General features: G+C 49.3%; 1 protein-coding gene and 1 long non-coding RNA gene across 2 annotated transcripts; one reads left to right on the forward strand and one right to left on the reverse strand.

Annotated features, from left to right (window-relative positions):
- Positions 1–323: 323 nt before the first annotated feature.
- Positions 324–23,315, reverse strand: LOC119868364 (putative tetratricopeptide repeat protein 41). Its single transcript, XM_038558870.1, is given in 8 exon segments — positions 324–859; positions 861–888; positions 4,041–4,212; positions 9,460–9,599; positions 14,595–14,773; positions 15,580–15,781; positions 20,281–20,722; positions 23,145–23,315. Coding segments are annotated over 7 exon segments (861 nt in total). The 5' UTR covers positions 20,300–20,722; positions 23,145–23,315; the 3' UTR covers positions 324–738.
- LOC119874565 lies at positions 2,907–4,415 on the forward strand. The gene is made up of 2 exons (XR_005370733.1): positions 2,907–3,186; positions 4,083–4,415. It is a non-coding gene; the product is annotated as an uncharacterized LOC119874565 (long non-coding RNA).
- Positions 23,316–23,950: the final 635 nt, after the last annotated feature.

Consider the following 23,950-nt stretch of genomic DNA (forward strand, 5'->3'; position numbering starts at 1 on the left):
GTTGCATCCATGTTGATGTAAATGGTAGGTATTCGTCCCAAAAGTAATTCTTAGAAACATCCTTTGTTTTATACAGGAAGATATGGAACAGTAGCAGGGCAGTTTATGGTGGTAGAGACTCAAGACCTTCAGAGCAACACGTAAGAAGGCCTCCTTTAGGGATCCCTGGGTGGCTCAGCGGTTTAGTGCCTGCCTTTGGCCCAGGGAGTGATCCTGGAGTCCTGGGTTTGAGTCCCACATCGGGCTCCCTGCATGGAGCCTGCTTTTCCCTCCTCCTGTGTCTCTGCCTCTCTCTCTCTCTCTCTCTCTCTCTCTCTCTCTCTCTCTATATATATATATATATATATATATATCATAAATAAATAAATCTTTAAAAAAAAAAAAAAGGCCTCCTTTACTAAAGGCTAGGCACTAACCTGAACCCCAGCTGGCGTCAGGCAGGTGGCACGATGGGGGCCATCCTGTGTCCTGTACCAGCTCGTACCACCTGGCCTCCACCCACCCAACGTCAGCAACAGTCCTGACAACCTGAAGTGTCCCCAGACCTTGCCAGAGAGCCCCTGAGGGGCAGAGTCAGCCCGCTGGAGAATCCCCGAAGTTGAGGGCAGAAATGCTAATGTTCCACATTCTTCACCCTGTCAAGCAGGAAATGGACTCACAAGTGTGGGTTGAGAACATTGACCTTGATGGGGAAAACTAGCACAGGAAAGAATGATTGTTCAAGAAAAAAACACATGTTTACATGAGAACACCTTTGGTGTATTTCATGGTCGCCTGGTCTCGGGGGTTGTTGTACAGCAGGCTGGAAATTTCAGTAGCACATTCCCAGATGTGATGTTCTTTCAAGTAGTCTCCGGCCCGACTTTGCCAGATTGTTCAGTACGCTGCCTGTGGGGAATACGTTTCGGCAAAGGAGAGGATGCTTGGGGTGTGATGCTCTGTGAGAGTTGAGATGTCAATAGGCGGGGCACCTAACAGCACTGCTTCATCACTGCCCACGGCAAAGTTGCCGGTTTTCCTTAATAGATCAATTACTGGCCTGGACTGCAGCGGGATCGGCTTTCAGGCCACGATGTGCCTGCGCAGCAGCAACTAGGCTGAGGAGCTGAGACAATGCACTGAACCTGAATTCTGAGGCTGTTTTGCAAATGAGTAGATCAGAAATTAAGTAAGACTACGGATGTAGTGAAACCAGCTGTCACTGCGGTGCCCAAGTCCTCCGAAGGACCCAGAACGGTCTTGTAGTAAAAAATAATAATCATCCAGCCTTACAGCAAGAGGCACAGGAATAAGCCCCATAAACCCAAGTAATAAGGAGCTTTCTTAGAGACACACCACCTTCCACAAGGCCCCCCGTTTGGTTCCTTTATTGAGTATTGTATATTCTGACTCCTAGAATGCTGGAAAGTGCTCTCTGAGCCACACTCCATTAGGAAGAGAAGAAGTCGTTCACGATGTTCCCGGAAGGTGTTAGAACTGCCTTGGTAGCAGCAAAAAGAAGCAGATCGAGATTTCAGTTGTAATGACAGAGGCGTACCATCTCCCGGTCAGGCTGGGCCTTCCCACCGTCAACACTACCTCACTCACTGCCCCAAGCCCACTGCTCTCCACCCCCAGCCCCAGCCAGGGCCTCACACCTGACACGTGGGCATCAGGATGGACAGCCGTGTACCCCATCTCCCGCGTCCCTTCTCAGTCCCCATGGGGCCCATTCTCTGCAAAGCAACAGAAGTAATCCCAAAACAGAGATCAAGTGATATCATACCCACCCTGTAAGGCTTCCTCTCACAGAGGACAAAATCCAAATGCTGGCCCAAGGCCCAAGGCCAAATGCCCTACACAATCTGGGCCCAGGGACCTCCTGCCATTTGCTCAGGAAGGCTCTTTCCACAGCTACCACAGGCACTGCCCCTCCCACCTCAGGGCCCTGCATGCGCTGTTCCCCCTCCAGGACCATACAGCTCAGCCAGAGAAGCCTTCAAACCTTTCAGAAGCAGACTCTCCCCCTGCATATGCTCTACCTGCATCTCCTTTGTGTCTTTCATTGCATTTACTCCAACCTGCAATGATTGTGTGTCATGTGTTGCCTCCCTTAGAGGACAGAGCCGATGACTGTCCAGGACGGCACCTGGTATGCAGCGGCTCAATGAACAGTTCTCAAGTGTGTGAGCTCTGGCATCTGGGAGCCCTCACCCCTCCTCCTTCACCTGCTTACTGGGTCCTGAATCCTGGCCTGACCCTTGTCGAAGACTGAAACTACAGGGGTTTCCCACCAAGGTTGCTACTAAAGACGCTGGTCTACTCCCAAGCACCCCTTTCCAGCAGGGGCCCACCACTTCCACTGATTGGACTTCCGTAGAGGGTCACATGTGTCTGTACCAGGCAAAGGGCTGCCCAGCTCCTTGGAGCTCTGCCCTTTAGAGGGTCCTGCTGGCTTTGGAAGGCCAGTCCCCAAACCCTTCTGAAGGCCTCCTGGTTCCCACCCTGGGTTCCTCAGCTCACAGATGCCCCAGAATGCCCATGACAGCTGTGCTTCAGAAGCTACACTGTAGGGGCACCTTGGGGCTCAGTGGGTGAGTGTCTGCCTTCAGCTCAGGGCATGACCCTGGTGTCCCGGGATCGAGTCCCGCATTGGGCTCTCTGCAGGGAGCTTGCCTCTCCCTCTGCCTGTGTCTCTGCCTCTTTCTCTGTGTCTCTCGAATAAATAGATAAAATCTTTAAAAAGAAGAATCAGCAGCAGCTACACAGGAGCTGCCCCGAGGACCACAGCTCCAGGAATGTCAACCACCAGGGCTTCTGTGCACTGAGGAGCTGTTACACACAGGCTGCTGGGGTCCCAAGCAGCCCAGCTGGACTCTCAACTATAAAGTGGAGATGGCCGCCCACACTTTGTGAGGTGAGTCTGAGAGTGGAAGCTCCTGAGTACAAAGCACCTTACACATAACATGCATCCAGCAATGACAACTGCTACTATCCAAATGGGTTTACAGATAAGATCTAGGGAGGGTGGGGAGCTTGCTGGTGGCCTTGGATCCTGTAGCTGGCAGTAGCAACCCCCCGCTCCCACCAGCCTGCACCTCCTCCACCAAGGGGTGGAGCCCCTTGCTCTGCCCATGGATGAAGCCTGGTGATGCGCTGTGACCACCGACTGAAACACAAGAGGGTTTGTGCCGCTTGTGAGCCTAGGTGAGTGCCCTGTACAGGCTTCTGCTTGCCCTCCTTTGGAATCCATGCCCACCGAGGGAATCAGCCGGGCTGTGAGGTGACAGACGTGTGCCCAGGCACCCCATCACCTTGGCCGGATGACCACCAGACATCTGCGGGAAGCCCCAGAGACCAGGTCATCTCAGACCCATGCCCCATCCAGCCTGACTCTGAGCTCCCCTGGGCCTGGACCCCCCATCTGTGGGCCTGTGAGCAGGGAGCCATTGTGGGGCGGCTGCATTCTGGGTGGTTTGTTCAATGCAACAGCAGCTAATTAACGCAGCCATTTAAATATGGTGTCAGTCTCACATCCTTTGCTTTGGTGTGACCGTGAGTCAGTGCTTCAAAAATACCTAATAGCTTCACTCATCAAACACTCTTTGAGTCTGTCTCTGAGCAGCACGGTGGGGCCGGGCACTCCCACAGCCCCTCACCATGGAGGCCTCAGCTGTCCCCTCCTTCTCCCTCCTGTGACATGAAGGACATGACCCAGGAAGCTCAGGAGCGTCTAGAGGACACGCAGTTCGGGGAGGGGAGATCCAGCCCCGGGGCAGGCCTCAGTGGTGGGAAGGCCCCCACCCCTCCCACCCCCCCCACCCTGAAACCCCGGCCCCCCACCCCAGCCCCCTTCCCACCATCCTGAGGCCCCTGCCCTGCCCCGGCCTCCCTGCCTCCCAGTCTGCTTCAAGGTCCCCAGAGGCTGGGCTGTCCCAAGGATGCTCACGGGTCACCCCCATGCCCCCTGCAGGACGCAGTGCACGGAGCCCCCATGAGGGCTGCTGGGGACCCACCTAGCCCAGCTCTGACACACACAGGCCCCCGCCCCAACTGCCAACCTTTCTGCCTCACGACGTCTTGATTGTCTTTGATGTCGCCAGGTGAAAACTCCATGAGGTTGGACCAGGCTTTCTGGAAACACTGGAATCCCTCGTGGGTCAGCCCAACCTCAAGGTAGAACTCTCGAGTCGCATTCTGCACAGTGGGAAGCACCTGTGTCAGGGCCTGGCTCTGCAAAGAAAGGATGCCCTCCTGAGGGGACACAGCCCCAGGCTGGCACCGCAGCCCAATGCCCACCAGCAACTTCCTCGCAGAAGCAGCCATGCCTGCACCCCTTCTTCTCTTAGGGAATTTAAATATTTATAAAATGCTGTGAGACGTTTATGGGGAAACAGTGTAAACCAAAAATAAATTGGGGAGAATGTTTTCAGAGGCTATAGTTCATAGTAGTAAACAGTTTTGAAGAACAACACAACATTGTGCACATGTGGAAGTTCCCAGGGGATATACTCTCTAGAGCTCACATGCACACCCAACAATACCATCCATGTGGCCCTTAATCCAAGGGTGACCAGACATCTGTTAGCACAGTACACAACTTGTTTAGGGATCTGCCGCTGCAGCATATTTCGTTCGGTGGCACTTACACTCCGTGACTCCAAATCACTCCTCTCCCAAAACGTTTTCAGCACATGGGAACACATCCGTTGGGTATAATCTTCTAAAAGTCCAGTATAAGACATGAGAGTCAGTGATGAGTTATCTTACTGGTAGCATCTCATGTCAGAAAACGTGATATTGGGGCTCCTGGGAGGCTCAGCCAGTTAGGCATCTGCCTTTGGCTCAGGTGGTCCTAGGATTGAGTCCCAGGTGGGGTTTCATGCTCAGCGGAGTCTGCTCGTCCTGCTGCCTCTGCCCCCTCGTGCTCTCTCTCTCTCTCCCTCTCTCTCTCTCTCTCTCTCATATAAATAAATAAAATCTAAAACTAAAAAGAAAACATGACATCAACAAGAACATCTGTGCATGGGTTTGGCCCTACTCGAATGAGCGATCATCCTCGCTGGCTCCTCCACAGCCTGGTGCCTGCCCAGCAGAGGCCCGACTGCGCCCGGCTCCTGGGTGTGAATTCAGCTCCCCTGCACCTGCTCAAAGTGCTTCCCCCTGCCACACTGACCCCCGCAGCTTGGTGCAGGCACCGCCCAGGAAGGGACTGGGAAAAAGGTCAGCTTGCAGCCCTGGAGGCAACCAGCTGTGCTAGGGGTCCCCGGGGCCATAGGCTTCCAGCTCCATCACGCACCCCTCATATGGACCTATAAAGGTGACCCTTCTCAGCAGCTGGCCCAGGCCTCATCCTTCCCACCCCACTTCAGAGACAGACTCCAGGCTGACTGTATGACAAACCCCTGAAGACTGCCCCCAGATACTGGCCCGCATCATGATTGGCTGCAAGTCACAGAGAACCCAGGTTAATAATGACTTGAGGGGTCCCTGGGTGGCTGGGTCTGTTAAGGGTCAGCCTTCAGTCAGTCATGGTCCTGGGCTCCTGGGATCCAGGCCCACTTCTGGTCCCTGCTCGGTAGGGAACCTGCTTCTCCCTCTGGCCCTCGCCGCCACCCTTGCGGCTTTCTCTTTTCTCTCTCTACTAAATAAACAAAATATTTAAAATAGAACAAAACAAAAACAGTGACTTGATTTCTCTCTTGTGCAGCAGTCAGGAAATGGGTGGCCCAGAGTTGCAGACACACCACAGTGTCAGAGACTCAGATTCCTTTTACCTTGTGGCTTGACCTTGCCTGACCTCCATTCCCAAGGATACTTCCTGTTGCAAAATGACTGCTCCATCTCTGGCCATGATATCCACAATCCCACCAGCAGAATGGAGGAAAGAGAAGGGGATCAGACTCTTCGCTTCATGAAAACCCTTTAGAAGCTGTCCACACCATTCCCACTTACTCTGGCCAGCCCACACTTAGGCACGTGCTCATTTCCAGTTCCAAGGAAAGTTGAGAAATGTGGGCTCTTTTTCCAACCATTCACTGAGCTAACCATCCGGGAGAGGGGCACATCACTTACTATGAAAGGGGAGATGGATCCTAGGAGATTACAGTCTGGTATACCTCATTCACACTTTTCTTTTGAATTTCAAGTTCACAGTGTTTTCACCCATTTTCTTTCCTCCTGCGTGTCTCAGGGGAAGGGATGCCCAGCCTCCTTTTCAAGGACCCGTCCCTCCCTAGGCCTTCCGAGACCTGTCCCCCTCACAGAGTCCCCGCTGGCATCTCCAGTCTGCCCATCTTCCCAGCTCCTTTCCTGTTCCACACATACATACGTGTCCTGGATCAAACCTCACCTGAAGCCATGCTATCACCAACAAGCTTCTCAGACTAGTCTCAGTACGTGCTGTCCTCCCTGTCAGCATCACACAGTCAACTCCAAATGCCCCACACTTCAGCACCCCCGCATCTACCCCTTCCATGTCTGGGGGTCACCACTGACCCCCACTCAGCAGTCTTTGTCTGTGCAGCCCCCTGAGCAGCACATCCTCCTTGGTTCAGGGGGGACCTTCTGTCCCTCACGCATTCACATGCCCCTCCTCCCTGTGTCCCTCCAAGTGTGAACAAGACCCCGTGTCACTCACGGGTGTGCTCCCCATGGGCTTCCAGGCCCCGCAGGTGAGCAATCCTGTCTCTGTCCATACCCCCCAGCAGCTGACGGTGCTGCCCGCACCTCCTTTCCCACCTGCAGACTCAGGACAGGGAACGTTCAGGGTCCCTCCTCTTCCCCTCCGGATTCCCCACACCTGTCAGACTCAGGTGCAGCCGGGCCGTATCCCCAGCCAGGCCGAGGAGGGCAGAAGCCGGGGGGAGGAAAGCTAGCACCCTAGCCCCGCACCGCCCTGCAGCCTGGGTGTCACTGCCCTGGGGCCAGTGACAGGGGTACACAGCTGGACATGCAGGCACGTTGTCAAGCTTCCCCCCAGGGCACAGCTGTCATCCCTGGAATTTTGGACTGTCCCCTGCTGCCTCCGGGCTGTCCCTTGCTGCTCCCTGCTGCAGCAGGACCCCGCACCCAAGTAGAGCTTCGTGGGCTTGGTCAGCAGTGCTCAGGACAGGAAGGGGTCTTCCTTGGTCACCGTCCACAGTCGCACCAGCTGCCGCGTATGGAGCTGCGTGCTCCCTGCACGTGACGTCTTGGGTCTTTACAGACGTGCCACAAAACAAGGGGCCACTGCTCCTCCACTGCAGGTGGGGAAACTAAGGCTCCCCAGGTTCAATCAGTGTCCGAAGCCTGCGTGACTTGCATGGGGAAGGCCGGGGGTGCCCCGCCTCCAGGGCTCTGCTCCGGGCCTTGTCCTTCACGAGGAGGTTTCTGACCCGTAACCACAGGCCCTTTCACAAAATCATCTGCCTTCACCACCCGCGTGGCGGGCAGCGACACCCATGCTCCCAACAAGCGCTTGGGCGCAATCAGCTCCCCAGCCTGAGCATCGTGCCACTGGATGGAGAGGGGTCCTCCCCACGCAGGGTGTGCGGCGGTGCCCCTGTCCCCGGGTCGTGAGCACCCGACTGTGTCCCCTGTGGCCACGGCCTCCTGGGGAGCACAACTGCCTCCCTGCAGAAAACTACGGCCTGCAACTCCTGCAACAACCCGAGCTGAATGTGCTGCACATGCCAGACGCGTACATCACGAGTAACCAGGTCAGGAGCCACAGGCACCTGTTTCAGAGAAGCCGTTATCGCCAAAGTAGCTTCAGAAGTGTCTTTGGGAAGTACCTCCAGGGCCCCAGGATACTCCCAGACCAGTCCCCATAGTGGCTAGTCCCGAACCACTGATGCAAAATACTTTGAGAACAGAACCTGAGACTGACGACTCCTAAAGGAGCCTCAGGGACAGAAATTCCCCTCAAGTGTCCAGCTCCGGCGCGCCTCCTGCAAAGCCGTCGAACCTTCCACGACCGCGACCGTGTATGGCACGGGCCACACTCCCTTGCTGCTCTGCGTGTTCTCAGCGGCTTCCGGCCACACAGGGAGCTCCTTTCAGACAGAGAGCGTGCCTGCTTCACTCCTGCCAGCATCCCAAATCCTGGCACAGCGCTCGGGCAGGCAAGGCCCTCAGTCAGCGTCCACGGAGTGGGTGAATGAGTGAATGACTACGTGAATTCAGTGACAGTCTCAGAAAATAACTGGTGCTCCCCACGCAGACACTTGTCAGGGATGAACACCTGGACCTCGCAGGAAAAAACCTGGGGGCTCAGGGGAACTTCCAGAATTACGGTAGGATAACAGAGAACCGCTGGACTCCACTCCTGGGAAGATAGAAGAGCTCAGGGTCGCTGAAATCAAGCTGCCCTACTGTGAGGAAGCAAGGCCTCAGGTACCTTGCCCCCACAGCCAGCAGTAACAAACAGCCTCCAGGTCTTGCACCTCACTGTGTGCCACACGGGCTGAGAGGTGCTCTATGTCCTTTCTTTCCTGAGCCTGTTAACAACCCCTGGAGCCAGGTCTGGGATCCTCAACACTCAGAGAGGTCAGAACCCTTGCCGAGCTCACACAGCAGCGAGGGCCAAAGCACTTCAAACCTGGCCTGCCAGAAAACATGCAGTGCCCTGCTCACACCTCTGTGCTGCCTTCTAAGGACGCGGAGTAGCTGCAAATTCAAAGTGATCCACCAATTCACTTATTAGGCACCTGTAGGTTGTAATATGCCACGGAGGATATAAACATTGGTGACCAAGCATGATCTCTGCCACAAGGAGACTTGCCATGTTAAGTCTTATTAACCTCTTTAGATAGAATGCTTTCTGGGGCAGAGGCAATGTTTTAGAAAAATTTGAAGGTCTTTGTTTTAAAATAAAAACAGCTTTGTCTCTGGTTAGTTATACTACTCTTGGTCTACACATGCTACTGAAATATGGAAAATTTATAATTTTTTAAAGGCCAGTTAAATGTCCTCGTATGCATAGTTAGTTATGTATTATGAGCAAAATTTTCATTGTATTCAACAAAGGCAAAACTTAATATTTCAGAAAAAGTCAATCACTATTGAGACAAGATAATCAACTTTCCCCAACATTTTTGTGAAAATTACAACCAATTAAAACCATAACCAAGGCCTTAACCAGTCTTTTGTTAGTTCTTTCAACCCACTGTTCTATTCCTTTTATTTATTTATTTTTTTTTTTTTGGTTTTTGGTTTGTTTTGTTTTGTTTGCTTTATCAACATTCCCTTTTTTTCCCCCAAAAAATTCACCTCTTGGATCCCATCTATCTACTACTTGTCAACACTAATCTACGGTTCAGGGTATGGATTAAAGTCGGCTTCCTCTCTGATTAACATAATTAATTTATCATTTGTTATTTATCATTAACTCCTCTCTTAGTGGATGAGATTATAAAGGAACAAAGGTAAATAATATCTGAAAATATCTAACACAAAAGGAAGGGCATTTGAAGGATTTAAAGTGATTTTCCACTTTACCTGTGCTAGCATGTTCTCGATGTTCAAGAATAGCCCTTCTGCTTCCTTGGTCTTGCCTATAAGCTTCAGAAATTTCCCGATAAAGAACATTAATCGGCATTTGTTAATGGTGGTGACCTCAAAAAGCCTGCATTCCAGCACTAGATAGGAAAGAAAGGTGAAGCATATTTGGGAAGGAATAAAGAACAGCCATCACCTAATCCTGACATAGGACTTATAAAGACATTAGCCACATTTCAGTGTTCCTCAAAGGATTAGCACTTGGCTTTTATTAGTGCCTACATGTATCACCAGGTATTTCACACAATGACATGAAAAATAATGCTTTTAAATAATCTTGACAGGTAAATGTTGAAAACTAGAATGCAAAATAGTTCTTTCTATAGCACAGTCCATATACTTCAGGAGTTTGTATTGGGGATGATTTTCAGGCAAGAGTAAACATGCGTTTAAAATTACTTGCACAGTTCTGCCCTCTGTTGTAACTATCTTGAATTACTGGCTTTAACAGAAAGAATAAAATGTTAAAAGAACCAAATAAGGAACACACAGGGTGTGTGTGTGCCTGTGTGTGTGTGTGTGTGTGTGTGTGTTATAAAAAATTCTAGAACTTGAAGATTCCATATATGGTACTGCAAAGCCATCACTTTCAGACTTTTTCTTCCCCAATATTCCAGCATCTGACATTTCACTATTGCCTCATCTCAAAGCATTGCATCTAATGTATTTGACACAAGGACATCCCTTGTTCTCCCTCTGCTGTTCTGGACATGGAATACACTCCTGCCTTCTTTCTGCCAGCTTCTTCAGGGATCGCCATTTGTGCACAGAATAAACACTTATTGAGCACTTGCTGCCCGTCAGGCAGCATTGTTGGTTCTCAACACCGAGCACAGTAGATGAGGCTGCAGCCCTCAGCACAGCAGAGAGGCCAGAGGGCTCTGACACATACAGTGCTTGGAGTCCAAAAGCAAAAACTAAGTCAGGGCCAAGGGAGAGAGTGCGCTAAGGGCCAGAGTCCAAGACTCTTGTCCTCAGCGGCCATCCAGGCAAAGGCACCTAAGGTAGGCATGAGAACTGAGGGGTAGAGGGTGTCTGGGGGGCTCAGCCAGTGAAGCACCTGCCTTTGGTGCAGGTCATGATCCTGGGATCCTGATTGAGTCCCACGTGGGGCTCCCTGCAGGGAGTCTGCTTCTTATTCTGCCTGTGTCTCTGCCTCTCTCTCTCTCTTTCTGTGTGTCTCTCATGAATAAATAAATAATTTTTTTTCTAAAATTGCTCTCATTATTTTAAACTCTCATTCTCACATATTTCTTTCTCCAAGAATTTTAAAATCATTTTGAAATGTTTTAATCCCATTGGGATCTCAATTAGAATTGTCTTATGTATATAAGTCAATTGAGGAAGAACTGATAAGCTTTACAACCTTGAGTTGCCCCATCCAAGAATATGGTACATCTCCCTATGTACTAAAATTTTATTTTCTATAATTCTAAAGCTTTTTTAAAAAACAGAGATCCTACACATTTCTTGTTACACCTATTCTTAGATACTTCATACTTTCTGTGGCCATTGTAAATTGCATCTTTTGTTCTTTTAATTTTTCTGTAGAGCTATTTTAAAAATTGCTTTTAATAAACCATTTTGTTTCATCTATCTAAAATATTGAGAAGTTTCCATAGGTATCAAGGGCAACGCATCAGATTAGTCATGAAAAGCTGATGTTGTCCTGTTTGCTACAATCTCCAGACAAGATCCTGTACTGCACTGCATTTACCCTCTGCCTTTTTTTTTTTTTTAATTTTTATTTATTTATGATAGTCACACAGAGAGAGAGGCAGAGACACAGGCAGAGGGAGAAGCAGGCTCCATGCACCGGGAGCCCGACGTGGGATTCGATCCCGGGTCTCCAGGACCGTGCCCTGGGCCAAAGGCAGGCGCCAAACCACTGCGCCACCCAGGAATCCCTACCCTCTGCCTTTAAAAGAGAAATGATTGTCCGCAACCCGCCACACCTGCCACCTGAAGGGTAGCCCACCATCGGTCAGGATGGGGACATGCAGGTTTTCAGCCTCTTTTGATGTTTGACTTCCTCTAAAAATGCAACTGCAGCCAGAAATGGATTTTCTCCACTTTGATGTGACCCAGGACTCCAGCCAAAAACAAGTTTATCAAGTCCCAGATGATCTATAAAAACTGGCCCGACCATTGAGGTTGCCCAGGCTCAGAGACCTCCTTCACTGGGAGATGTACCCGGCCTGGACGCATCCCGCAAGGGGACAGACCCAGGCGGCAGGTGCGCAGGCAGGCCCGCAAGCAGGCATCTGCAGAAGTGGCATCTTCTCCACCGACCTGAGTTAGGGCTCTGGTTCTCGTCATTGCCACCAGGGGGTGCCAAACCCCAGGCTCTGCAGGGACCTGACCTGGCTCTGAGCTCCCAGCCCTGAGCTGCCACAGCCTCCTGAGCAGGGACAGTCTCACACCTGGGCTTGCACCCCAGCATGAGCTCCATCCAGCAGGGAGCCTACCCACCCTGTCCTCCACAGCACAGTGCAGGCACTCAGGAAGCACGGTCAGAAGGTACCAGGGCAAGCCTGCCTGCCCACACCTATTTATTAGGAGGGAACAGGGGTGAGCTAGCAAGTACCCCTGAGATCGCAGTCGGCAAAACAATTCCTATGAAAGCACGTTCCAGTCTGTGGGCCTTGTCCTGGGGCAGCACCCTAGGAGCACAGCCTGTCTCGGGACAATGACCACACACTTGGCCTAACAGCCAGCCAGGCTACCGGGATGCCTCCCAGGATTGTCACACAGGATTCCTGCCGAAATCAAACCTGTTCCAATGAATCTTCTATTGCTTTGGTGACAAGCAGTCTGTCTTGTGACTTTGTGACTTCTATGTTCAGCAACCCTAAGGCGGGGGGGTGGGCAGTGAACCTACACAGCCCCCAGGAGGACTCCAGGGAGCCCCCACCCCCAGATGGCCATAGGCTGACTCTGCCAGCCAAGGTAGAGATAAGACAACAGGCCACAAGAGCCTGCTGGCTCTGATGGAGATGATGTGCGAGGCTGCATGGAAATAAGATCTGCAGGACGTGCCCATGACTGGACGTGAGGAGTGAGGAGGATGGAAGCTGTCAAACCAGGGCTGGGGGCCAGGACTCCCTGCTGAGGAGCCCCCAGGGCCCAGAGTGGGCAGCACCCAGCCCGCAGACACTCAGACAGCAGCAGCACAGAGGTCTACACATGTCTCCGGCCCATTCAAGGGGCCACATTCTGACTAGGCTCACTTGCAGCCAAAAAACCCTCACACGCTGTGTTGTTAGGTGCTTTCCCCCTACCCACCCCAGCCCCCAGCCCCTTTCATCGCCACAACAACCACGTATGACAAGCAGCACACATCACCAGGAGGGACATTCGCCCCACCCTGGAAGGCTCATCTGTGGTTGGCTTCCCCCTTCCTATGACACATGATGCTTCCCCCAGCACCCCCCGAACCTGCCCAAGCCCCAGTCCCTAAGCACGGACCCCACACCTCCCCCCACCTGCCCACACCCCACATCCCTAAGTGCAGAACCCACGTCCCTAAGCGCAGACCTCATGCCTCCCCCAAACTGCCCACGCCCCACATCCCTAAACACAGACCCCACACCTCCCCCCACCTGCCCATGTCTTGCGTCCCTAAGAACAGACCCCACGCCTCCCCCACCTGCCCACACCCCAATCCCTGGGGGCAGACCCCACGCCTCCCCCGCACCTGCCCACACCCCACGTCCCTAAGCGCTGATACAATTAAGGATGCACTGGGTCCTCCTACATTGGTTGATGAGTGGATCAGGGAAACTCCAAAATTATATAATTCATACATGGCAAGAAGGATGCAGGTAAAAGTGGGTGCCTGGGGGGTTCAGTCAGCTAAGTGTCCGACTCCTGATCTTGGCTCGGGAAACTGAGGCCCACATCGGGCTCTGCGCTCCGTGTGGAGTCTGCTGGAGATTCTTTCTCCCTCTCCCTCTGCCCTGCCCTCTTCTCGTGTGTGCACTCCCTTTTTCTCTCTCAAATAAATAAATAAAATCTTTAAAAAACAAACAAACAATACAGGTAAAGGCTACATGGTTAAGGACCAAAAGGGATACAGGACTGACATAGCCCAAATCCGTTCCTAACTATGTGGGAGATCTTGGGCAACTTACTTCACCTTTCCAACACTCAGTTTCCCTCATTTCAACCAAGATATTAGTCATCTTATAGAGATTTTATTAGAATTAAACAAAATACATATAAAGTACTGAAGTTAGAGCCTGGCACATGCCAAATGCTCAGAATCTGTTATTATGATCATTACATGGTAAAACATGAGGGCAGGGATTCATTTTTGAACTGGTTTTGAATTAGTTTGCTTAGTTCACTGGTATGTGGGCAGCACCCAGTGAGTCCATGGGCCCGGGAAGGTGCACAGTTACTATTTGCTGAAAGAATTAATGAATGTTATTACTGCCTAATAAGCCAGGAAATATGGGGAGCAGGATAGACAGCAAGGAGGCCTGCTATGGAGAATTCAGAGGAGAAGTACTGACCAAAGTGCTGTCCAAACCCAAACCAGCAGGCAGATGTGGCAGTTCAGATGGGGGCCACCCCTGACAGTAAGTGCATGTTTCCAGGACTGAGTGAGGGGCCCCAGGGGGGTCTTAGGATAGAGGGAACACAGAAGGAAACTCATTTGGAGGGAATATCTGAAATAATTCAGGTTTTGCATCTATTTCATTTGAAGTGTCAACTGGTCACTCGGGAAAGTCGCTGATGGAGTGACAGTCCTGCTGGTCCTGAGTGCAGAGCACGTGCTCCGATGCTCCAAAAGGAGGTCAAGGCCAGACATACAGATCAAGGAGAATGATGTCGGGAGTGTGGCTAAGGACAGGGCCTCAGGGAACAGATACAGCAGGAGAGAGAGGAGCCACCTCAAAACTAACACTTATTCTCCTTTCCTTATCTTCAGAAATTATGGCCCTAAGCTGGGGTACTCAGGGAGGTCTAAGGGAATGACCAGAACCCCGTGGGGAAACAGGAGAACAGTGACTCTTAGCCACAGTACATCCCAGCAAAGTGGACCATCAACACATAGTGATTCACTGTACCTGAGAGCGAACATCTCCTCCTCACCTTATGGCACCTGTCGGCTTTAATCTTAGACACTGTGAACACATAAGCCCCAGCAGCATCATAGCCAACTTCTGATAACATGCTCCAGTAGTGGATGAGGTGCAGCCTTGTCCAGAAGCTTGAGTTTTGGATCTTTGATATGAAGTCTGTGATGCTTGCAATGCAATGTATTAACGTGAGTCATTTCAGTGTTTTGTGCCTTGAAGGAAGCTATTCTTCTATTCACCCCATTCCATCAGCCTATTCAGAAACACCTTAACCACAACATCTTTCTTTGGTAGGTCACCAGGCAAATGTCAGACTGTCACTGTTAAGCCATCAAAGCCATTGCCACTCCTCTGCCAGGAGTCCCCCTCCTCTGGCAGGCTCCCCAAACCTGCCAGGCTTGCCAGCTGCACATCTCTGCTCTGGGGAAGCCCTGACCCCGTGTGCAGCTGTCTATGGCTCCACCTGCACCCCCCGCTAGAGCCAGCTGTACCTCATTCGCTCTTGCACCCCCGGAGCCCACACGAGCTGGGATTCAGGGTAAGTCGATGACACACATTTGCTGAGCGGGCACAAGAGGACAGGAAGGAAGCAGGGGTACGTACGGAGAGGAGGAGAAAAAAAGGGAAGGAAGGAAATTGAGAGGGTCTAGCCAGAGAACATGGAGCTGTTCTTTATCCTCCCCAGCTACGAGTCCTCCTGTCTCTGGAATCCTCCTCACTTTGAAAGGAATCCATGCAAAGTCAAGAAGGAAAAGAACACTCTGCAGTCGGAAGGTCAAATGGGACAATACTGAGAACCCATAAGCCACAGGAGTGGAGCCACATAAGGGGCCCCTGCCCACAAACTGGCAGGTGATGGAAGGAGTAAAGGAACGAATACTCATGGCTTAAGGGATTCGTGGGTATAAACACAGCGCTCAGGAGGGGAGGAACAAAATTGGCCCCAACTCCACATAAGAAGGACGAGCCTTACCTAGGACTTGAGAGAAGAGAGCTGCACAAGTCCCCCCAGGAGCCGCTCATCTTCATATGCCAGGGCAGTTCCTCGTACACTCTCCAGAAAGTGGTTTGCCGTTGAAAGTATCGGACTAAGATTCGGTGGAAATGTGTTTTCCTGTGGTTTGTTGGATTCTCAAAGATATATGGACTACTTTCTCTGACAGGAGTGATCACACCTATTGAATAATCAAGGACAGTGGAATGCGTCTGACTTTAGGATGAAAACATGATAGCAGATCATATCTGTGGCCATAATTAGACACAATAAAAAGGCAGCTTGGAAAAGACCCTGGAATATTAAAAATGTATCTTCTTATAAATCCTTGGAGTTTAGCAAAGAATTTGTTACAGTTACGACCACTGGCCCAGATTTTGAAAAGCTAGGGAGCCCACTCATTTTTCATGCCGTCTCCCCGGCTCCCAAAGAAGTATCTGTAATGTACTTTTTTCTATTTTAAATACGACTCGTGGTTACCACTTAAATAAGCACTTTCAAATATTTGAGGGAACACATTTGGGAGAAGTTAGTTTGCACTTGGGTCTCACATGTCAAGGGGAAGCTGAGCAGACTAATGACAAATTGAATGCTATGGTCAAGATTACTATGTTTTCACTGCCAGAGAAGTGATTCCAACAGATCATACCACCAGAAATGAGCTTCCTAAAAACAAGGGGGTTTTATTGCATTAAAAGCTTGGAGATACCTGCTCTTGAAAGGTAAAATAGAAGTATTCTTAAATTTCTGCTTGATGCTTTTTCTTGCAAGATGAATGGTACGCTCTGTGGGATGCCCCACCAAGCCCAGCTCGTCACAAGAGCTGTAATAAAATGGGAGCCTGTTGTTCACATAACCATCCTGTATTTCCACTGAAATGCTTTCCAGGCTGTAGAGACTTCGTGCTAGCTGACCTACAATGTGCAGCCTCATGCAGGTGGCAGTGGAGCACTTTGAAAACCCACGGAAGGAGGAGACTCCCCTCTTCCACCGGGTACAGTGAGGGCATTTTTGTAGACCATAAATAGGGAAGGGGGTTGGGGAATGGGAGAGAAAAGAACTGGAACAAATATTATCCTGCCTCCAAGATTTAGAGTATTAAACACAAAGCTTAAAGTACATAAAAAATTGTCATCGAAAACAGAATTTACCTTTTTACAAAATAACCTCGTGAGATATGAAGATCTGTGATTTTTCCCACATGATTTTACAGGTCAGCTGTACTGGGCTGAGGGATGCCCAGAGAGCTGGTTAGGTAGTATTTCAGGGTGTGTCTGTGAGGGTATCTCTGAAGAGACTAGCATTTGAATGGGTGGACTGAGTAACAATCACCCTCACCGATGCACATGGACATCACCCAATCTGCCCAGGGCCAGAACAGAGAAAAGGCAGAGAAGGTGAATTTTCTCTATGCTGGAGCTGAGTCCCTGACTTCTCAGCACTTCTGAGTCTCAGACCCTCAGACTCATACTAGAACTTGGAGCATCGTGCCCCCCCCCCCCCCCCCCCAGCTCTCAGGCCTTTGGACTTGGACCAGAACTCTACCAATAGTTTTCCTGGGTCTCCAGCTTCTAGAAAGATCCTGGGACTTCCCAATCTTCATAATCATGTAAGCAAAACCCTCATGACCTTTTCCCAGAGATCTTTAGAGAGATATACACACACACACAGATGCACAGAGATATAATCCTGTTGGTCCTGTTGTCTGTAGACCATACTTGATACAATCCCCAAGTGACAAACAAAATGATTTAAAACCAGAGCGACCCAGTGGCTGGCCTCTGGCTAGCATGTGATTGAGAAAACAGGACTCAAACCTTCTGACTCAGTCCCAGTGGTCCTCCAATTGTGAGAACGTGAGGAAGGGCTGGACTGCAGCCTCCTCTGTGCACACAGTTCTTACAGGCAGACTTACTGGCTGACATTCTGCAGTGCTAGTCTCTGTAAGGACAGGACAGATTATGCTGCATGGACAGGTGACCCCAAAGTTTCAGTGGCTTAAAGTAGCAAGGGTTCTGATGCTGTCACAGGTTGGCCGGACCTCCCGGTCCAGGCCACTCACTATGGGACTGACAGGCCGGCCACCATCTTGAACCCTGCCAGAGCCACAGACAATGGCTCACAGGGTGCCACCACCAAAGGGACAGCACATGCTTCCCATGGAGCTGGATAGGCTGGAAATTGTGGCACAGGGCTGTCATGGCCACCACAGTGCTTATGAAGCACCCTCCATCAGGCACACTTAGCATTCCTAATACCCTCGAGGTCAGCACTTGTGACCATCGCCAGCTTGCAGGTAAGAAACTTGAGTCTTAGAAAGTTAAGCCCCTTTGACAAGGTCATGCCAGTTCTGTCAGATTCTAAAGTCCTTGCTCTGAATGACAAACTGTTTATAACAGAAGTCATGGTGATGGCCAGAGGAAAAGGTAGACTCCGTCAAACGGCACACAGGCCTGGGAGTGAGGTAAGGACAGGATGCGGTGAGGTCACTCTCCTACCATGACCTCAGTGTCACCTGTGGGCATCTCAGACCTCCCGCCCTGTGCTGTGCCCTCCAGATCCCGATTCCACTGCAGGCAAACACTAGACTCTGAGATTCATTCGGCATTGGCTCTCAAAACAATGAAGACAGAGGCTTCTAGAAATGGCAGGGCCAAAAAACCAACTGCCAGGGGTAGCCATGCATTTCATTCATGCCCATATGGTAGCAACACACCTGTTGAAACCTCTATTTGTCAGCTTCCTTTGTGTCTAGCTGTGGCCAAATGACAAAGTTATGGGGACATAGTGGAGATGTTGGTGGAAACCTGGGGAAGCTCCTTAAAAGAAAATGCAAACCCTTCTTTTTCTCTTCGTCCTTCCTCTTGCCTGAAATGCAATGGCTGGAGCTCTGGCAGCCATGCTGCTTCCAGCAGTCAGGAACATGAAGTGACCCTGGGCATACAAGCCTTTTGAAACTCATTGCAGAGATAGTGGCTTTGAGAACAAACTTTCCTTCTCAAAAGATGGGCTTTTGAATATCAAAGGATGGACTCCTCACCACCAGTGGAATAAATCTCTTAACCACAAACAACAGACTCAGACAGAGGATGAGCTGAGGAAGACGGAAGCGAGAGAGGAGGGAGGGACAGGGAGGCAAGAAAGCAACAAAGCTGCTCAGAAGGGTTTCTATGGAGGGGCCGTGCCCGCCCCTGAACCCCGGCTGTGAGTGGGCACAGAGCACCCACCACACGGATGCACCTGGCACCAAACAGACAGAGGCCTGCACTCTGCTTCCATTGGGAGTCTGGAAGCTAGCAGCTCCGCAGCTCTCCTGAGGCCCCCAGGACCAGGCAGTAGAAGTCGCTGTGGGGAGCCCAAGGGCCAGGATCTCCAAGGGTACAGAGGGCAACCAATGCTGTCTGTCAGGAACACTGTGTGCCCCCCAAGACTGTAGGCTCTAGAGGGTACAAACGTTAGCAGAGGAGAGCCTCCTCACTAGGATGAGGGAAAGTGGCAGCAGGTGGCAGCAGAGACAGAACAACCCAGGACCAGATGGGAACACGGGGGCGTCCTAGTGGATGCCAAAACTGTAGGGAGGCATGTCGGTATTTGTGGACCATCTGGGGCCATAATCACCTCGGCGGAAGACAGCAGGGACAGTGACAACCAAGGACACCCAACATCAAGGCCCTTGGATTTGAGCTCAACCCAGAAGAGACACAAGAAGGACACAAGTCCTCCCTTGCCTGAAAAACACCCTGAGTTGTCTGAAAACAAGCTAAATTGATGGAATAAACCTAGATTAACTGAATTAGCTTCTGCCATCATTTGAACTATAGGCTCAAAAGAATTGAGTTATAGAAATAATAAAAGCAGGGGCGCCTGGGTGGCTCAGTCAGTTAGGCGTCCAACTCTTGGTTCCTGCGCAAGTCATGACCTCAGCCTTGAGATCCAGCCCCGTGTGGGGATCTGGGCCCAGTGCAGAGTCTGCTGGCCCCTCTCCTTCTGTTCCTCCCCCTCTCTCGTTCTCTGTCTTGTTCATAAATAAATAAAATATTTTAAAAAGGGGCACCTGGGGGACTCAATGGTTGAGCGTCCGCCTTTGGCTCGGGGCATAATCCTGGGGTCCTGGGATCGAGTCCCACATTGGGCTCCCCACAGGGAGCCTGCTTCTCCTTCCGCCTGTGCCTGTGCCTCTCTCTATCTCTCATGAATAAATAAAATCTTTTTTTTTAATAAAATCTTTTTAAAAAAAAAACTTTAAAAAAGAAGAAGTAATGAAGGTCCATCTCTTAGCTCCTGAAAAATGTGCCTCATAGTGTTCTCTTTACAGTCAGCACAGAGCTCCCTAGACAGGGTTGTTGGATTTAGCAAATAAAAACACAGAGTATGCAGTTAAATTTGAATTTCAGATAAACAACAAATTAATTTTTGGTATAAGTATAGCGCATGCAAGAATTTGGGATACACTTCTAATAAAATTATTTATCAACTAATTTTTAGTATAAGTATCTCCCATGCAATAACTGAGGCATACTTTCACAAAGATTATTTGTTCTTTATCTGAAATCACAGCTTAGCTGGACATCCTGTATTTTCTCTGATAACCTTACCCTTAAGCCCCCCCCCCCGGGTGGTCTACCATACATCTTTCTCCCTGTGCACTCCAGCAGGCTGTCAATACTGGCCAAGGCTTACCTTCTCCTGAAGCCGCCATTTCTGAATTGGCCCTTTTTGGCGTAAAAGTCCAGCTATAGTCTTCAATCCAGCGTTTCAGAATCAATTCCCAGAGCTCCTGAATGGAGACCACCTCCAAGTACTCCTTCAGACACTGATACTCATTTCGGTAGATTCTACATTCTCTCAGTTCGTTTGCCAGGACTGTGAGTTTTAAAGGATTCGGGTTTGTTTTCTTCCTCAAAGTGCATTTGCTCTGTCAGAGGGGGTCTTTGTTGGGAACAAAGAGATGCTGTCTAAAGATGTTTAGTTTCACTTCTTCGTCTCCTACACTAAGGAGCTCCACTGTCTTCACATCCAGGCGGGCACACAGCAACTTATAGGACAGGCTGGAGGAGACGGTGCTCATGATAAATTTGCAATGAGGAGGCAGTGAGCCTGGCAGCCAAGAAAAATTCTGTGCCTGATGGAGAAAGTCAACAACATTTGAAATCATTAAAGACTATTTTTCTGATGGTTTTTAAACTTAGAGCAGCTGGAGTATAGGGAGTAAGTAGAGGGTGAGGGCTAGGCTGGGGTTAAGGGTAATAAGCAATACAGTGATAAGAAAATACCACGTACATTCCACGTAACTATATTTGACTGCATCACCCATCTGTTATGAATTTGATAGTACATGTGCAACCTCCAAAAAGAGGTTCTTGTAAGCAAGTAATCAGACAAATCCCAAATACAATCTGATTTGTAATCCAAATCAGAATTTGTCCCAATTCCTAAGAATGATGGGACAAATCCCATCACTTAGGACCTACAGTGATGACCAAAGGAAACCTAAGAGTACAAACTGAACCATTTGGTTGATAAAGAGAATATTGTTTTATGCTGAGGAGTTGCTCTATATAGCAATGCTATCATAAGTTATATGGCTTTATTTGGGAATAAAATAAACACCTAATCAGATCTTTCTACATTCCTTTAACAGCCTTTCCCACCCCTCTTTGAGTAATAATATCAACTATTATAATAATCAAAAGAGCAACTATCAAATGCTTACTGCTTATTCTGAGCCAGGCCCTGTGTTGGGTATGCCTTCAGGCACTAGCTGTTCTAGTTAGAGATTTCTATTTTGTGTGTCTTCTGATAGTTTGACATCTCTCAGGAGCCTTACAGACCCCGGAGACATTGCTCCTCCTGAGACACGTTAATTCCTGGGGGCTGTGGACAGCTTATTGGAATGTGCTTGTCCCGTGCAGAGCAGCCAATCCAAGGCCACACTCCCACCTGCCCTCCTACCTGACTCTCATCCACTCTGACCCACATCAGGCCAGGGCTTGGTGACCAGACAACCAGGGACAGCCCCTCTGCCACTACAGCTGCCAGAATTATACAAACGAGCCAATCCTGAATGGTTTACTCTGCCTTTCCCATGGGAGACCCCATGAAGGCTTTGGCCTTGGCCTTCTCTTGGCTCTTGTCTCTTGCTTCTTGGCTATCCAATACTTCCCCCTGGGGCCCTGTATGACATGGCATGTCTCATTCTCTTGGGAAATGTAAGTTATAATGTATTCTTTCAATGGTACTGGCTTCTCCATATCATCACTCAGTCCTTTGCACAACCCTCTAGATTCTACATTCTCTACTTCATACATACTCTAGAAAGGCAGAGGAGGGGCTAACCATCATATCTAATCCATTCTGATAGCAAGCAGCGGAGCCTGGATTGACACCAAGGGTCTGGCTCCCCAGGCAGGCTCTGAACCACTGCACTCTACGGGTGTAGGTAACAGCCTGGACAGTCCCTCCTCCCCATGCAGTGCTCTGCCTGGAGTCCTTCTTCCAGGGAGCCTCCTCCAAAGTCCAAATCCCTTCATTAGAGGCTCTCACCAAACTACATACTGATCCTTGCTTGCACTTGTCACAGCTGCAATTTTATGCTTATTGTGTAATAGCATCATTAACGCTGCCATCCCCTGCTAGAGTGAAAGCTCTGTTTGCTGGACCATGTATGACTTTGCTTACATGCTTTTCCCATAATGAGTGGTCAATAATTGTTGAATTTATGGTGCTTGCTGTGTATTAAGTTAAAAAGCAGGTTATAAAACAATACGGCATGTGACTTACTTACATAAGCATCAATGAGTATATATAGATATCCATAGAAAAAAGGCTAGACTCTAAAATGGTGAACAGTGGTGAGACTATGAGTATACCGAATTTTTTTCCTTCTTCTTTATCATTTTCTTTATGAGAAACATAGATGACTTACATAATTTATAATTACATGTGTTTTTAAGTTTTAGAGGGAATGCTTCACAAAGTAATGACTGATACTAAGTTGTATATTGATCCAATATAGCCTCAAGCAGGATCAAAGAGCAACTAGTTTGGTAGGTGCAAAATCAGTGTAGATGAGGCAAATCAAAATATACAAAGTAAGAAAATACTAGGGGCTCAATAAATGCTTGAGCAAAGCATAAAATAGGGAGGGAAGCAGAACCAGGCTGGAGTAAAGGCCATAGTGTCTAGAACCAGACTACCCACATCTGAATGTCGAGTCTATCATCATCTTCAGATGTTCTGTAAGTCACCTAACATCTCCACACTCAGCCCCCTCTGTGTAAACAGGGATGATGATCTCTTTCATAGGGTTCTTCAGAGAATTACATGCATCAATATTCCCCAACTTCCTAGAAGGGCACCTGACCCGCTGTAGGTGTCCCCACGGAAGGATTTGTTCAATAAAACATAGAGCAGTGACTATAAGCCATGCTGGCTATGGCTACAGATATGCATCATAATGGAAAGATGTTACATACATTCTAAATTATGGGGTTTTCTTTTTATAAAACAGCAGTAAAATAGGTATTATTTTAAAAAGAGATTACCTTCTGTCCTGAAATCCCATAAATGCCAATCAGTTCTTCGATTCCATCTAGGACAAGTGTACATGGCTTTAAACTGATGGAAGCAATGAACACTTCCACAAGAAGCGAAAAGACCAAAACATTTGAGTCTTCGTTAAGAATATCAGTTTCAAGCTGAGTACCTAGAGCATAGGAATTTGCTCAGATTAAGCAAAAATGTTTCCATCGTTGCTAGAATATGTTAATGGGATGGGGAGGTGGAAGGGGTTGGGAACAATGAGTGCTATTCACAGCTGTACAGCTGACACATATAGGTATATGTGTGATTAGCAGCCTAAAAATATTCAACCCAAAAGGGATAATGATATTTACCACCAGATGTCTCCTATACATTTTCAGGATTTTATATAGAAAACATTTTGTATGATCCAAAGCATTACTCTCTTTCTCCAAAATGCAAAGATAGATCATGTTACAAAGGGTTGGGGAGAAAGAGAAGCCAATCTACATGGTCTGTGAAGTTTCGGCAGCTCTGTTACACCAAGTAGCTGTCTCAGGACCACAGTTACCACCCTGGGTGGTCCAGCAGTGCGCACATGCATCATCTCCCCCCAGGCTCTTTGTTCCTCACCCACATTAAACCTGACATAACCAATACTGAGTTACTCTACTCACAATATCGGACCCAAGACCTTAGATTCTGGAAATTATCAGGGAGAATTAGGTAAAGAGCCAGTAAAGGCTATATATAGGATATAATAAAAGGACCAACTTTCAAACTCCCATTAAGTGACATAGTAGCAGCAACCCAAAATTGTAATCAGCTA

This window comes from Canis lupus, chromosome 15 (genome assembly GCF_011100685.1).
Source record: "Canis lupus familiaris isolate Mischka breed German Shepherd chromosome 15, alternate assembly UU_Cfam_GSD_1.0, whole genome shotgun sequence".
In the NCBI taxonomy this organism is placed as follows: domain Eukaryota; kingdom Metazoa; phylum Chordata; class Mammalia; order Carnivora; family Canidae; genus Canis; species Canis lupus.